At 43.9% G+C, this 16,576-nt stretch overlaps 1 protein-coding gene across 1 annotated transcript in view; it reads left to right on the forward strand.

Annotated features, from left to right (window-relative positions):
• Positions 1–16,576, forward strand: part of FAM114A1 (family with sequence similarity 114 member A1) — an 82,218-nt gene that overhangs the window by 49,171 nt on the left and 16,471 nt on the right. Inside the window, 2 exon segments of the mRNA XM_003128921.6 lie at positions 9,318–9,441; positions 15,780–15,871. Of these exon segments, the coding sequence (XP_003128969.2) occupies positions 9,318–9,441; positions 15,780–15,871 (216 nt within the window).

Below are 16,576 nucleotides of genomic sequence, written 5' to 3' on the forward strand. Positions count from 1 at the left end.
TGTGTCTTTATTGAGCAAACACTTATATGGCTCTTTATATAATCACTAATCAAAGCACTTCAAAGCTACTAACCCATTAATTGTATATACAGTTCCTTTGTGTGAAGGTCAGGCTGACTGTACCCTGGGGTGTTTTTCCAGGAGAGGCCAAAGGACAGTCCCTCTGGACTTCCTGGGGGGAGCCGTGGGCCATCCCAGTGACAGTCACTGGGGAAGGCAGGTCCTCAGGCAGGAAGCTGAACTTGGAAGTGAGCCTTAGAAGGGAACAGTGATTTTTTGACTCTCCCTAGGCTTTGCCCTCTTCTGGTTGGACTTTGAGGGGTTTGAGACATTCTTAAGCCCACCTAGTCAGCGAAAGGTGACCTCTGCCATATTGCAGACAACCAAGACCCAACATGATGGACACAGGCACACCCACAAGCTTATAGAGTTACAAGGAACTAAGTATGTTTCCTTTTTTGTTATCCATAAGCCATCATTGACAGTGTTGTGGTTAGACTGTTAACCAATAATTTTTTTAAAGCAAAATCATGGCTCATACAGATATCGCATGAACACAAATCAAAGAATTTATTTCATTCCTTAATTAAATGGAAAAAAAGGCAGATTTTTGTTGTTTGGTTTTGTTTTTGCCACACTCATAGCATGGACATTTCCAGGCCAAGGATGGAATCTGAACCGCAGCTGCAACCTATGCCACAGCTGCAGCAAGGCTGAATTTTTAACCTACTACACCACAGCGGGAATTCCCAGACAGATGTTATTTTGTTGTTGTTCAATTTTTTTTTAATTTCCCCAATACATTATTTTTCCTTCTACTGTACAGCACGGTGACCCGGTTACACACACATGTACACATTCTATTTCCACACATTCTCATGCTCCATTATAAGTGACTAGACATAGTTCCCAGTGCTACACAACAGGATCTCATTGCTAATCCATTCCAAAGGCAGTAGTCTGCATCTATCAACCCTAAGCTCCCAATCCATCCCACTTCCTCCTTCTCTCCCTTGGCAACCACAAGTCTATTCTCCAAGTCCATGATTTTCTTTTCTGTGGAAAGGTTCATTTGTGCTGTGTATTAGATTCCAGATATAAGTGATATCATATGGTATTTGTCTTTCTGACTTACTTCACTCAGGATGAGAGTTTCTAGTTCCATCCATGTTGCTGCAAATGGCATTATTTTGTTCTTTTTTATGGCTGAGTGGTATTCCATTGTGTATATAAACCACATCTTCCTACTCCAGTCATCTGTCAATGGACATTTGGGTTGTTTCCATGTCTTGGCTATTGTGAATAGTGCTGCAATGAACATGTGGGTGCATGTGTCTTCTTCAAGGAAAGTTTTGTCCGGATATATTCCCAAGAGTAGGATTGCTGGGTCATATGGTAGTTCTGTGTATAGATTTCTAAGGTCCCTCCATACTGTTCTCCATAGTGGTTGTACCAGTTTCCATTCCCACCAACAGTGCAGGAGGGTTCCCTTTTCTCCACAGCCCCTCCAGCACTTGTTATTTGTGGACTTATTAATGATGGCCATTCTGACTGGTGTGAGGTGGTATCTCATGGTAGTTTTGATTTGCATTTCTCTTATAATCAGGGATGTTGAGCATTTTTTCATGTGCTTGTTGGCCATCTGTATATCTTCTTTGGAGAAATGTCTATTCAGGTCTTTTGCCCATTTTTCCATTGGGTTATTGGCTTTTTTTGCTGTTGAGTTGTATAAGTTGACTGTATATTTTAGAGATTAAGCCCTTGTCAGTTGCATCATTTGAAACCATTTTCTCCCATTCTGTAAGTTGTCTTTTTGTTTCTTTTTGATTTCCTTTGCTGTGCAAAAGCTTTCAGTTTGATTAGGTCCCATTGGTTTATTTTTGCTCTTATTTCTATTACTTTGGGAGACTGACCTGAGAAAATATTCATAAGGCTGATGTCAGAGAATATTTTGCCTATGTTCTCTTCCAGGAGTTTGATGATGTCTTGTCTTATATTTAAGTCTTCAAGCCATTTTGAGTTTATTTTGGTGCATGATGTGAGGGTGTGTTCTAGTTTCATTGATTTGCATGTAGCTGTCCAGTTTTCCCAGCAATACTTGCTAAAAAGACTGTCTTTTCCCCATTTTATGTTCTTGCCTCCTTTGTCAAAGAGTAATTGACCATAGCTGTCTGGATTTATTTCTGGGTTCTCTATTCTGTTCCATTGGTCTGTATGTCTGTTTTGGTACCAGTACCACACTTCCAGACAGATGTTATAATCAGTTTAAAGGAAAAACTAAAGAAGCACAAATTATATGGAAAAAAGCAATTTTGAAATGAAGGTGCAAATAGACCCAAACCTGGTTATTCCATGGGAGGGAAGGTTTTCCCTCCACTGGGTAAAATTCATTCACATGTCTGTAGATGAACAAGAATTATTTTGCAATGCTATCTAAATTTGCAGAGTTATAAAATTACTCCCATGAAGTCAAAATCTGATAATCTGGTAAAGTGTGTTCTAGAAAATGCAGTTTTCTACTGAAGCACAATTTTTTCCCTACAAAAGCAGAGTTTGGGGTCAGATATTATGTGATCAATACCACTCAGTAGCTGTATGATTTTGGATCTGTCTTACCTCAATTTTCCTGTTTATAAAATGGGAATAACAATAATCTACTTCATAAAATTATTAAAAGAGTTAAAGGAGATCATTTATATGAAGCCAATTGCAGCATGCCTAATACATAATAAGCAGCCAGGCGAGTTCCCGTCATGGCTCAGCAGTTAACAAACCCAACTAGCATCCATGAGGACACGGGTTCGATCCCTGGCCTCACTCAGTGGGTTAAGGATCTAGTGTTTCCATGAGCTGTGGTGTAGGTCGCAGAAGTGGCTCAGATCCCACATTGCTGTGGCTGTGGTGTAGGCCAGCAGATGTAGCTCCGATTCGGCCCCTAGCCTGGGAACCTTCATATGCTGCAGGTGCGGCCCTAAAAAGACAAAAGCCAAAAAAAATAAGCAGCTGATAAGCATTAGCTGTCATTTTATACATGGAAATGAAGGTGCATATGTAAGTTGATGACACTTTATTTTTATATGCATTCTTACATTTCATATATATGTATGTATATATTTGTTATTTAATATTGAAAATATTATATGGGAGCATAGCCTCTCAAAGCTATCATGGTGATAGAAAGACATTCCACTGTGGTTGGTTGCATTGAAGGTCTAGCTATAAAACAGCCCAGGCTCCTAGAAAAGGGCCCTGAGGGACTGATGTTGCAGCAGGGAGGTTTGGCCCCTGGCGGAGTGCATGTCCCTCTGTTTGCATACTGCTCCTACAAGCTCTGCTTTCTTTCTTCTGCCTGGAGACTTTTGTCGTTTTCATAGTGAGAAACGTAGAACTTTTTCTTGGCTTTGTCATGAGAGTTACTGGGTGCTCTAATAAATAGTCCTAAAAATATGCAGGTCAAAACCAGCAGGAGTTCTGCTGTAGCAGTCCAAGATATGGGTACCTGGTCCACAGGCATCCTTCCATCATTTAGGGATCCAGAAGCCAAGCTCTGTCCCTCTTACAGCTCCACTAGCCCCATCCTAACGTTCACAGGCCTCTGGCAAGAATATAAACAGAAACCTATACTGGGGTTGTCAGATTTAGCCAATAAAAAATACAGGATGACTAATTAAATTTTAACTTTAGACAAACCACGAATATTTTTTAGTATAACTATGTCCTGTGCAATATTTGAGACGCACACTGATATGACGAAAACATTTATAGTTTATCTGGAATTCAAATTCATTTAGACATCCTCTATTTTATCTGGCAGTTCTATGCATACCAAATATTTAAAAGTTAAAGAACTTTTGGAAACAAACTGTTGAAGGAAATATATTCCGCCATCCTTCCTTGACAAATAGACTTTGATAATGGCCTGGAAGGCCAAGATCCTGTTTTGAATTCTCAGCCTCCTGCCGGCCTCTCCCCTCTACCCCCAGCTGTCTCTTACCTCAAGGAGCCTCATGGGCAGGTGTGCGGATGCCCCACTTCAAGCATCATCCACGCCCCCTGCAGAGAGCCACCTTTGTCCCTTGGATCTACGGGTGCACATTCCAGTGGATGGCCCCATCCGAAGGAGCGCAGCCTGGGGCAGGGGTCTGTACAGACCATGGACGGGAAATGTCAGTCACCTGGAGTGTGGTCTAGACCAGGGAGTGGGGGCTCTGGGCAGGCATATCCCTTTGGCCCCATGAGCCTCTCTATATCCAAGTCTGATGTGTTGGATTTCACCCTTCTCTAGGGCCTCATTGTCTTTTTTTTTTATATTACTTTTTAAAATAATTTTTATTTTTTCCACTATAGCTGATTTACAGTGTTCCGTCAATTTTCTTCTGTACAGGAAGGTAACACAGTCACACACACACACACACATATATACATATACATTCTTTTTCTTTTTTTTTTTTCTTTTTTCTTTTCATCTTTTCTACAGCTGCTCCTGCGGCACATGGAGGTTCCCAGGCCAGGGTTCTAATCGGAGCTGTAGCCACCGGCCTACGCCAGAGCCACAGCAACTCGGGATCCAAGCCAAGTCTGCAACCTACACCACAGCTCACAGCAACACCAGATCCTTAACCTCTGAGCAAGGCCAGGGATCGAACCCGCAACCTCATGGTTCCTAGTCAGATTCGTTAACTGCTGCACCACAACAGGAACTCCCCTACATTCTTTTTCTCACATTATCCTCCATCATGCTCCATCATAAGTGACTAGATATAGTTCCCAGTGCTATACAGCAGGATCTCATTGCTTATTCATTCCAAAGGCAATAGTTTGCATCTATTGACCCCAAATTCAGTCCATCCCACTCCCTCCCCCTCCCCCTTGGCAACCACAAGTCAGTTCTCCAAGTCCATGATATTCTTTTCTGTGGAAAGGTTCATTTGTGCCCTATATTAGATTCCAGATATAAGTGATATCATATGGTATTTGTCTTTCTCTTTCTGACTTACTTCACTCAGGATGAGCGTCTCTAGTTCCAACTATGTTGCTGCAAATGGCATTAATTTGTTCTTTTATGGCTGAGTAGTATTCCATTATCTATATATACCACATCTTCTTAATCCATTCGTCTGTTGCTAGACATTTAGCTTGCACAAGAAAAGAGAACATAGAGAAGACATTCCCATCTTTTAAGATCTTCTGGAGTTCCTGCTGTGGCGCAGAAGAAAGGAATCCGACTAGTATCCATGAGGATAGGGGTTCGAGCCCTGGCCTCATTCAGTGCATCAGGGATTAGGCGTTGCTGTGAGCTGTGGTATAGGTCACAGATGTGGCTCAGATCCCACCTTGCTGTGGCTGTGGTGTGGGCCTGCAGCTGCAGCGCCAATTCTACCTCTAGCCTAGGAACTTCCATATGCCATGGTGCGGCCCTAAAAAGCAAACAGCAACAACAACAACAAACTCCATAAATGATACATGTCTCCTCTGGTAGTATTCCATTAGCTAAAACTTAGACGGGGTATACAGAGATCCAAGGAACCATTGTCATTACTGTCTGCTACATTGATTCTAGATGGCAGCAGTCATGACAGTGTGGTGCACTGTAAATCTTAAGGAAGAGCCAGTATTTTTTTATTGCCTTTATACTCGGTAGTTAACCAAAGCAGTAAATAAGAATCCACAAAATCGGAGTTCCCTTCGTGGCTCAGTGGTTAACGAATCCGACTAGAAACCTTGAGGTTGCGGGTTTGATCCCTGGCCTTGCTCAGTGGGTTAAGGATCCAGCGTTGCCGTGAGCTGTGGTATAGGTCACAGATGCGGCTCGGATCCCCGTTGCTGTGGCTCTGGTGTAAGCTGGCAGCTGCAGCTCCAATTCAGCCCCTAGCCTGGGATCTTCCATATGCCACGGAAGCAGCCCAAGAAACGGCAAAAAAAAGAATCCACAAAATGGCACCCACACCCCCTTATGGTGAAAAGGTCTCTAAGGCAGACGTCTACCCTTGTGACCCCGACAACACTTAAGCATGGTGCCAAGCACATAGTCAGCATTCCACAAATGTTTGTTGAGGAGGGCATGGTTATTTATTATTTATTATTATATGGAAGTAAAGATTTAATGCACATCATCTTGGCATAACAGAGTGAACTGGGGGAGGCAAAAGAGATGCTATAATGGAAAGATGCTGACCAAAAAAGTCCTACACTAAAAAAACCCTTCCTGGGAGATGCCCAAAGCATAAAATCCCAGTGCTTTCGCTCCCAGAGGAGGGCCACCCTCAGAAAACACAGAGAAACCAAGAGGTCCCACACATTTCCACTAAGTGTTGTACTTGAACACATTTATTTAACTACCTGTTTTTCTTTACTATTGGAAAAGTGCTGGAGTTCCCTTCATGGTGCAGCAGAAACGAATCTGATTCGGAACCATGAGGTTGTAGGTTCCCATCCCTGGCCTCGCTCAGTGGGTTAAGGATCCAGCATTGCCACGAGCTGTGGTGTAGGTCGCAGACTCGGCTTGGATCCTGCATTGATGTGACTGTGGTATAGGCCAGCAGCTACAGCTCTGATTTAACCCCAAGCCTGGGAACCTCCATATGCTGCAGGTGTGACCCTAAAAAAAAAAAAAAAAAGTGCTGTTTAGAAAATATCTGAAGTATAGAAATATGATATTAGTTTACAGGACCATGAGCCTATGAGCTGAAACGAAGATTGAAAATGTCAGGGCAAAAAGGAGTGATGGCTCAGCAGTAATGAACCTAACTAGTATCCATGAGGATGTGGGTTCGATCCCTGGGCTGGCTCAGTGGGTTAAGGATCCAGCATTGCTGTGAGCTGAGGTGTAGGTCACAGATGTGGCTCAGATCCCATATTGCTGTGCCAGGGGCATAGGCCAGTGGCTGCAGCTCCAATTCAACCCTTAGCCTGGGAACTTCCACATGCCATGGGTGCAGCCCTAAAAAGACAGGGAAAGAAAAAAAAAAAAAAGGAGTGGTGTCTGCCATGCAGGGCATGTCTGCTCCCATCTGCTAAACATTGCCTAATAGGTTTTATGTTGATCGTTCCCTGCCAAGCTTCCTCTCAGAGCGTTAGTGCCAGTTGCATTGTGTCCTGATGATGTGCATTAGCAACTTTTAGGAAATTGGCATCCTGGCGTCGAAGATGCCCTCTCTGCCTCTCTCACTTAACCTGACATGTGAATTTGCTACTGTAGTCAGTATTAAAAGACAGTCCGCAGACTATGGCAGCTTCTCTGCTGGCTCTCCCGCCAGACCAAGTGTTTGACCGTAGGATGAACATTTAACACCTTCCTACTTTAGAGTCAGCCTTCAGTTTTTTGTGTGGTCCTCCATGCACGGTGACCACTTTGGAAACTCAAATCGGTCTTCTGATTCACAGAGGTTGACTGGCCATCTGTACAGATAATTTGTAAATGTTTATGAAGGATAATTTCAAGGGGGGGGGGTTCTGAGGACACCAGTTCAGGCATCATCCCCTGTGCAGTGTCCCTGGCCACCCTCTCACCTCCCCGAGGGCCACCGCAGCCCCTCCCTGGTGCCCCCACCGTCACTGTAGTCACATCTGGCGCCGCTATTAGCGTTTCCCATGGGTGGCCCTCCTCAAGGCTGCAAGAGCTCTGAGATGAAAAATGCATCTTGTACATTTTGGTTACCCGAGTACAGTAACACATCCAGCAAGTGTATGTGTATGTATATCTGTAATATACATACAACGATTTGTGTGTATGTTTGTTTACATACACATGTCTTTTAGTGAAGTATATTTGCTTTACAATATTGTGTTAGTTTCAGGTGTATAGCGAAGTGATTCAGTTCTTTTTGTCAGATCATATTCCCTTATAGGTTATTATAAGATATTGAATATAATTCCCTGTGCTTTGCGGTAAATCCTGTTGCTTATCTATTTGATGTGCAGTAGTTTATATCTGTTACTCCCATACTTCTAACTTGTCCCTTCCTCCCTCTCCCCTTGGGGAACCATAAATTGTTTTCTGTCTTACATACACATATGATTGTTTATATTTTATGTACATTTATAATTTGTTGGCCATCAACATCAAGTACATCATTTCTTTTAACCTCCAAAGCGATCTTAAAAGGTAGATACTGTTAGTTCTTATTTTACAGATAAGAGACCAGAAGGCATCAGAAGCTTGCATAAATTACCCAGAGTCACACAATTAAGAAGTAGAGACCTGATATGTGAATCCAGGGTTGACACTAAAGTGTGTTTTTAGCTACTGTGATAAAAGAGCTTCCACCACCATTTACTGAGCACCTGCTGTGGGCACTTGTGTAATGTTCCTCATATTCCTTGTTTCTTTTACCCACAAAGGATCCCAATGAAGTGTGGCTCTCACTTTAAAACAGAAAACTGCCTTTGGGTGTCTACCCAGAAATGGAATTGCTGGATCATGGGTAGATCTATCTTGAATTTTTTTTTAGGAAACTAAAAACAGGACTTTGAAAAGGCATCTGCACTCACAAGTTTATGGCAGCATTACTCACAACAGCCAAGATGTGGAAACATCCTAAATGCCCAGCAGAGGAATGGATTTTTTAAAATGTGATACACACACACACACACACACACACACACACACACACACAATGGAATATTATTCAGCCACGAGAAAGGAGGACATCCTGGCATTTGCAACAACACAGATGGGCCTTGAGCTCATGATGCTTAGTGAGACAAGTGAGACAGAGAGAAAGACAAATACTGTATAATCTCACTTATATGTGGCATCTAAAAAAGTCAAACTCATAAAGAACAGTAAAATGGTGGTTAGCAGGGGATGGGGGCAGCGATTGGTATTGTTTGGGATACACACTTGCAAAAGTAGTGAATAAGCCATAGAGATCTAATATGCAGTGTAGGAATATGGATAACAATATTGTACGATTATAATCAAACTTGCTAAGAGACTAAAATTTTAATGATCTCCACCACTACAAAAAAAAAAAAGAAGGATAATTATGTGATTGAAAGAGGTGCTAAATGTCACCATAAGGGCAGTCACATCACAACATGAACATGTATCAATTTAGCATGTTGTGCACCTCAAATTTACACAGTGTTATCTGTCACATATATTCAGTTACACCATAGGAAAGCTGAGGCCCCAGGAGCTTCTGTAACTTATCCAAAGTTGCACAGTTAGTAGGCGGTAAATCCAACGCTTAACTCAGGGCTGCCTCCCACCCCACGGATCATCTCAGTCCTGTGAGAACCGGCCACAGCTGTACGTAAACCTCATTAATGAAAAGAAAAGATGACAGTTATGCTGACCTATTTCTTTTTTTCAGGTTCAGTCATTTTTAGCATCACTTGATGGAGAGAAGCTGGAACTCTTAAAAAATGACCTCATTTCCATTAAAGACATCTTTGCTGCCAAAGAACTAGAGAATGAAGAGAATCAAGAAGTGCAAGGTAAAGGAAAATAGCCAGTGACCCAGCGAGACACACCCCTGGCCTCCTCCTTAGGAAACTGCTCTGGAAAAGCACAGCCCTTTGAACAGGGGAGAATCAGGCACTGCCGGCTCTCCTCCTGCTCACTTCTAAACACTGTGCACCTGCTCTTGGTAAAGAAGCTGGTCACACCGCTCTAGAACCCTTCTTTCCACTGGGCGGCAACTCCTGAGTGAGGCACCTTTATTTCTCAAGGCACCATCCCCGGCACATCACAGCGCGCAGCAAACACATCTGGTTGCATAAACAGAGAGCACAGTACACTCATCAGGGCCCAGATGACTAGGGCTTCTGCTCCAGTGTCTAATTTTTTGATCTGCATGTGGCAGTTGTTGAATGTGGTTGATGTGGATTGTGGGCAGGTCTTTCAAGGCGTTTCGTATTTTTCTTCTTCTTTTTAATTTATATGTGTAGGAGTTAAGGTGTATTTTCAAGGTCTTTCAATGGATTTCTTTTCGTATGTTTCTTCTTCCTTTTAATGTATATGTGTAGGAGTTAGGGTGTAGGTGTATTTGCCAAAAACATACAGTTCTGGCAAGGGTACATGACGCATCAAGGCATGACATGTCAGGTTGTCCATCACTGAAGTGAGCTAGATATAAATATGTGCCCTTGATAATCGCTCAGCCAGCCGAGAGCATGACCTGGGACCAGAATCTATGTTGTGAGAAGCAAGACTTCCTTGAGAGCGGAAAATGTATTCTCAAAGTTGAACATGTTTCGTGATTAGGTTGTCTATTCAGAAGCAGAATAGAGTAAAGCATTTGCTATGTTCATGGAGCGTAATGCATGCCAGCACCAGCGCAATTGTTTCATGGAGGTTACGCTGAAAATGTAAGCCACCATGGCCACACAGGCTGGCTTCTCCTAGAATCATCTGAAGGGTCTCAGATTGCAGCATTTTCACTACTTCTGTGCTATTTGGCCTTTCAAAGTTAGGTAACCTTTCTGAAACTCATTATCTCACTTGTAAAACAGAGACAATGATACATATTCCTAAGGGCTACTATAAGGGTGCAGTTAGATAATATAGGTAAAAACATATATTACAGTGCCTGGCACACAGACCCGCTCAAAGTGTTAGCTGTTGTTATTATTTAAAGTGCTAACACGGGAGCTTCCATCATGGCTCAGCGGAAACGAATCTGACTAACAGCCATGAGGACATAGGTTCGATCCCTGGCCTCACTCAGTGGGTTAAGGATCTGGCATTGCCATGAGATGTGGGTGTAGGCCAGTGGCTATAGCTCTGACTCGACCCCTAGCCTGGGAACTTCCATATGCTGCAGGTGTAGCCCTAAAAAGACAAAAAAAAAAAGTGCCAACACAATGCCAGAAAAAATAGTAAAGACACAATAAATGATAGCTTTTCATTATAATTATACTTGGTAATGTATATTCATATCATGAAGTCCCTGGGAAACATTTTGTGTCCAGATGTTTTACATAGCTTTAATCAAAATTCAAACACAAGAGCTCAAAAGCTTCGGCCTCCACACTCAGGGCAAAATTGTTCTAAGCATTTGCAAACTGTCATTTAAATACCATCTCCTGCATTAGCCCCCCATACTGACCTTATGTGCCTTCAGTTTAATGAGATGTATGCCCATGGCATCAGAATAGAAGAGCCGACTCTGCGGAAGCATGGAAAGAGAGACAGTTGGAGAACAATGTTTTTGAGCATTTGTGTGTTTCTACAAAGCCACAAGGGATGACAGCCTTGTTTTTGTTTTAGTAATGAAGAAACTCAGACCCTAGCTGTCAAAGGTCATGCAGCTTGGACCCAAGATGAACTAATATAGATGCCTCGTTTAGAGTAACCATCACCAGAAAGATCCAGGCTGTTTCTCTTCCATTTCATGATGACTGAGGTAGACCCTTGTCCTCCGAGGGGTGTCATTCAGAAAGAATGAAAAGAGGATCCCACATTCCCTCTAACAGCAAAGAAATATTGTTGCCAGTGCAAGTGAAGGCAGTATTACATCCCCAACTAGGGCCATTTCTTGGAGAGGAAACTTGACTACTGTTAAGTAGAAAATGTTACAGCATGTGTTATGCTCCAGTCTTAAATATAGAGCTTCAATAAATGGAGGTTTGTTTTTGTTTTGCTTTTCAGGGCCGCACTTGCAGCATATGGAGGTTCCCAGGCTAGGGGTTGAATCAGAGCTCATCTGCCAACCTACACCACCGCCACAGCAATGCAGGATCCGAGCCGCACCTGTGACCTACAGCACAGCTCACAGCAACACCAGATCCTTAACCCACTGAGTGAGACCAGGGATTGAACCCACAACCTCATGGTTCCCAGTTGGATTTGTTTCCACTGGGCCACAACAGGTACTCCAAGATTTTTCTTTTTTCTTTCTTTTTTTTTTTTTTGCCTTTTCTAGGGCCGCTCCCATGGCATGTGGAGGTTCCCAGGGTAGGGGTTGAATCGGAGCTGTAGCCACCGGCCTACACCACAGCCACAGCAATGCAGGATCCGAGCCACATCTACAACCTACACCACAGCTCACGGCAACACCGGATCCTTAACCCACTGAGGGAGGCCAGGGATCAAACCTGCAACCTCATGGTTCCTAGTCGGATTCATTAACCACCTCACCATGACGGGAACTCCTGTAACGCCAAGATTACGCCAAGATTTTTTTATATGACCAAAACCAATTGAAGTCCTGAACAGCATGTTACGATATGCTAGATTTTTCTCTCTTTAAGTGACAGAACCCTGTTATCTCCCATAATATATCCATTTTCCTAAAGGGCATCTCCAGATGATAAAAACACTATTAATTTCAATTAATTGCATAAATAAATATCATTTAAACACCGGAAGACGAACGGGGGAGAAGAATAGCAGGGTTGTCATTAAATCAATCCAATTATGATGCAGTGTTACAGCTCCACAAAGGTGAGGGAGTAACTAAAAGCCGTCCAGAGCAATCGCATCCGTGAGGGGGAAGAGGCATTCTTGGAGCTAAATTCTGGGAGAAACCAGAGCGTTTTCATCATTATTTTCTTGTAAGCACTTACATTCCAACCTCCCACACACACCTAAATAATGTGTTTGATAGTCTCAGGACGTATAATAAACTGTCATCTTTAGGTAAATTTCGTATGGAGCTCCCCCGAGTTGAATAACCTTAGCTAATGATTTGCATGTTTGTCTTTCCAGCAGAGTGTAATTTTATCACACCGCCCCAGGTCTCTAATTTGGTTTACCACTGTTGTAAAGTGAGTTTTAAAAGCTCTTTTCTTGTTTTATCACCTTGGTGAAGACCTTTTCCGCCACATTATAGACCAAGAATTGTAGTCGTAGCTATTCTTTGTTGCAACGTTCTTTATCATCGGTTTTCTTATCTTCTTCCATTTTTCTCTATGGTGATTTTCCTAAAATATTTGCTACAAGTTATCAGTATATTTTTCTGTTTTATGGAATGAATGCACATTTAAAAGCTGGAACTACGCAGCGTACTTATATCCTAATTTATTGTGGCATACTCTCAAATATTTTTCATCTCTCTGTGTTTATATCTTTGTAGCACATAATAATATAGTGACATGGAACTTTAGTGTTTACTAAATGCTTATACATGTGCCGTATTGTTTGGTCCTTACAACAGTGCTAGAGAGGAGATGGGTAGGTTTTATTATCCTACATTTGCAGAGGAGGAAATGGGAGGTAAGAAGCCCTGTGACTGACTGGCCCCAGGTCACACAGCCACTAAGTGCGAGAGCTGGGAAAGAACTCCCACCCTCCAAGTCTCAGGCCAGGGCTCCTTTTTTTTTTTTTTTTTTTTTTTTTTTTTAAGGGCTGCACCTACAGCATATGGAAGTTCCCAGGCTAGGGGTAGAATCAGAGCTGCAGCTGCTGCCCTACACCACAGCCACAGCCACACCAGGTCCGAGCCGTGTGACCCCCACTGCAGCTCATGACAATGCCAGATCTCCAAGCCACTGAGCGAGGCCAGAGATGGAAAACGCATCCTTGCAGATACTAGTTGGGTTCGTTACTACCGAGTCAAAATGGGAACTCCAGGCCAGGACTCTTTCTGCCCCCAGCACTGCCCCACACAGATGAGACGGACCAGGCAGCTTGGGAATGAGACCCCATGGGAATTGCACCTCTCCTTTTGCCTCCCCAGAGAGGATGCGACCGAGGTCTCTGTCCAGCAGGGCGATAACCTTCGCTTTTGATTAATCTCTCCCCTTCTCTCTCTCTCCGCTCCTCCCCCACCCCATCTCCTGTTTTCTCTTTGACTCCAGCTCTCCCTGGAGTCTCTGACTATTGCCTTCTCATTCTTGAAGGCTCGGTTCAGGCATCACCTCCAGGAAACTTTCTCAATACTCCTGAGGATGGGATCAGGTGCTGCTAAAGCCTTCTCCATCTGAGCGCTTACCTTCTGGGCTTTGATGATTTGCTTGTATCAGCTCCACTGTGAGCAAAGAGAGACACCTCTGTCGTTCCCCTGAGGCGCATGCGCCCCCCTCACACACTCCCCACCGCCCCACCCACCCACTCACTGCAGCCTCTCTGGCCTCCTTGCCCTTCCCGACCAAGCCCCACACACTCCCTCCTGGACTTGGCCCTGGCAGTGCCCCTGCCCAGAAAGCTCTTCCCCCATCTGTGTGGCTCACCCCCTCCTCCTCTGGGTTATTTACTCAAAAGGCATTTTCTGAGCTGCTGTCCATTTGAAATTCCTTCCCCCGCCCCCCAGCAATCCCTACCCCTCTCCCTTGGTTTATATGCCTCCTTAAAATTTCTCAGCTGACATCTATATTTTATGTCTCTCGTTTGTTTACTAATCTGCTCCCTGATGAGAATCTGTAAATTCTAAGTGATGGTAAACCAATTGGGCCACATGTTTTGAACAAAGACAAGTTACCTTGGCTACTTCACAAGCTGCTGAGTAACCCTTTTGTCTGTAAAACAGACAACTCCCGCCCCCACCAGACCAGCATTAGATACAATATTTCTTTCTCACTGGCTTAGTCCTCCCTGAAGCTCCTGCCTTCACCCACTGGCTTTAGGGGAGTGTTTTCTTCTCAGAGGGTTTTGAGATCATGTAATCAGGCCAGATGAGTGATGCTTTTTAATCTGCCACCACCATCCCCAGCGCCCCAAACTGGAGATAAAGCCATTGTGGAATCAATTCTTTAGCATGTATCAGAAACTTTTCAAATGGCCTCAACCTATAGATACAAATGAGAGAGTTAAGATTGTAACTTTCAGGGCATTCCCCTTGTGGTTCCGCACTAACAAACTAGAATCCATGAGGATGCAGGTTCAATCCCTGGCCTCACTCAGTGGATTAAGCTCTGGTGTTGCCGTGAGCTCTGGTTGGTCGCCGACAAGGCTCGGATCCCATGTTGCTGCGGCTCTGGCGTAGACTGGCAGCTGCAGCTCCAATTTGAGCCCTAGTGTGGGAACTTCCATATGCAGTGGGTGCGGCCCTAAAAAGACAAAAGAAAAAAAGAGACTGTAACTTTCCAAGATCTGTCCTCTTTATTGCCCACCAATTGATACTAATCTATTTTTATTTTATGATATGTATATAACATGTTATATATAATCAATATATTAGTGTAGAGAATATTAGTAAATCATTCAGTAGATATTCATTTTAGCACCTGTTACATTCCAGGCACTGTGTTAGATGCTCTGGATTCAGGAATGAGCAAAACAAATACTGTCTGTGTCCTAAGGAGGCTTCTTATCTGGAGGGAAGACATATTATGAAATATTATAGGACCAGGCAGATGCCCTAGGAAACCATGGGAAATTTCTCCAGGGATATAATGTTGTTACATCAGATAGTGCATGATCCATGGAGACCAATTCTGCTGGCTCAACACTGCGGCTCTGTGCCCATAAAAGGGCGCTCTGGGTATCATTAAGGGTTGCAGTGCTAAGCATGACAGTGCTGTGAGACATAAACACAGGCTTGTCCCAGGGCCCTCAGGCTTGCGAAAGGTCATGCATTTGTTCATTCAGTCATTCTCCCAACAAATAGCTACTGACCACTCATAGCTGTGAACAAGACCCATCGGTCCTTCTGGGCCCTCATGTGCCCTTTAGGCCAGTGGAGGGGTGCCCCAGCTAGAGCCAGGAGCAAGTGGCAAGGCTCCCCCAGTCCTTCCCCAGGAGCAGCCTGTGCTCATCTTTGCCCAGCAACTGGAGGGCGGGCTGCTGCCCCCACTTAGGCGCTAACCGCGGGTTGTAAGGTGGGGGGAGCTGCCACATTCTGAAGGATGAAAAATAAATCACGTTTCTTACTTCTGTCATTTTCTATTTCCAGGCATAGAAGAAAAGGGAGAAGAATTTGCTAGCATGCTTACAGAGCTTCTCTTTGAATTACATGTTGCGGCCACGCCTGACAAACTCAATAAGGTCAGCACCATCGAGTCTGAGTTTGTGTGTGCATGTTTTAAAGGTCTCAGTTGTAAAATTCTGAGATCCACCTGAAAGAGAAAAACCCCAAGCCCTACCTGGCACGTTGGGAGAAGGGAATCTAAGGTCAGTAATTAAGATTCGAGGAGGCACCACCATGAAATGTGCTGGAGGAGAACATGCTATGCTGTGTCATGAGACCTGAATCACGGTTGCACCTTTACTGGTAATTACCTTGTGACCTTGAACTTGTGACCCTGAACTTCTCAAAAGAGGATCTTATATCAGAGCAGTGACTCTCTTCAGCCTAGGGGAGGAGAGAGGGTGCAGAATCACCGAGGGCTTTTTCAAATTCCTTCTCCTCTCCCCTCGAAAATGACGTGCCAGAATCAGGCAGAGAAAGCACATCACCCAGACCCAGGTCACTGCCCCCCGCCCCAGCACATCCCCTCGCACCAGGTCGGGGTACCTCTGAGAGTAACACAGGATGGTCTGCAAGTTAGAACAAGGACTTGCTATGGCATTGCTTAATGAGGTCACTGATTGTTAATTACTTAAGACGATGTCATTTTTCCCATCCGCCCTCCTTCTCGCTGTCTCTCTCTCTCTCTCCTTTGTTCTCTTTGGCGTTCAGTGGTTGACACAGGTCCTCACTCATCAAGGTGGGTGAGGAAAGGGCAGACGGAGGCAGTGAGGTGGAGATGA

This window comes from Sus scrofa, chromosome 8, assembly GCF_000003025.6.
Source record: "Sus scrofa isolate TJ Tabasco breed Duroc chromosome 8, Sscrofa11.1, whole genome shotgun sequence".
Classification (NCBI taxonomy): Eukaryota; Metazoa; Chordata; class Mammalia; order Artiodactyla; family Suidae; genus Sus; species Sus scrofa.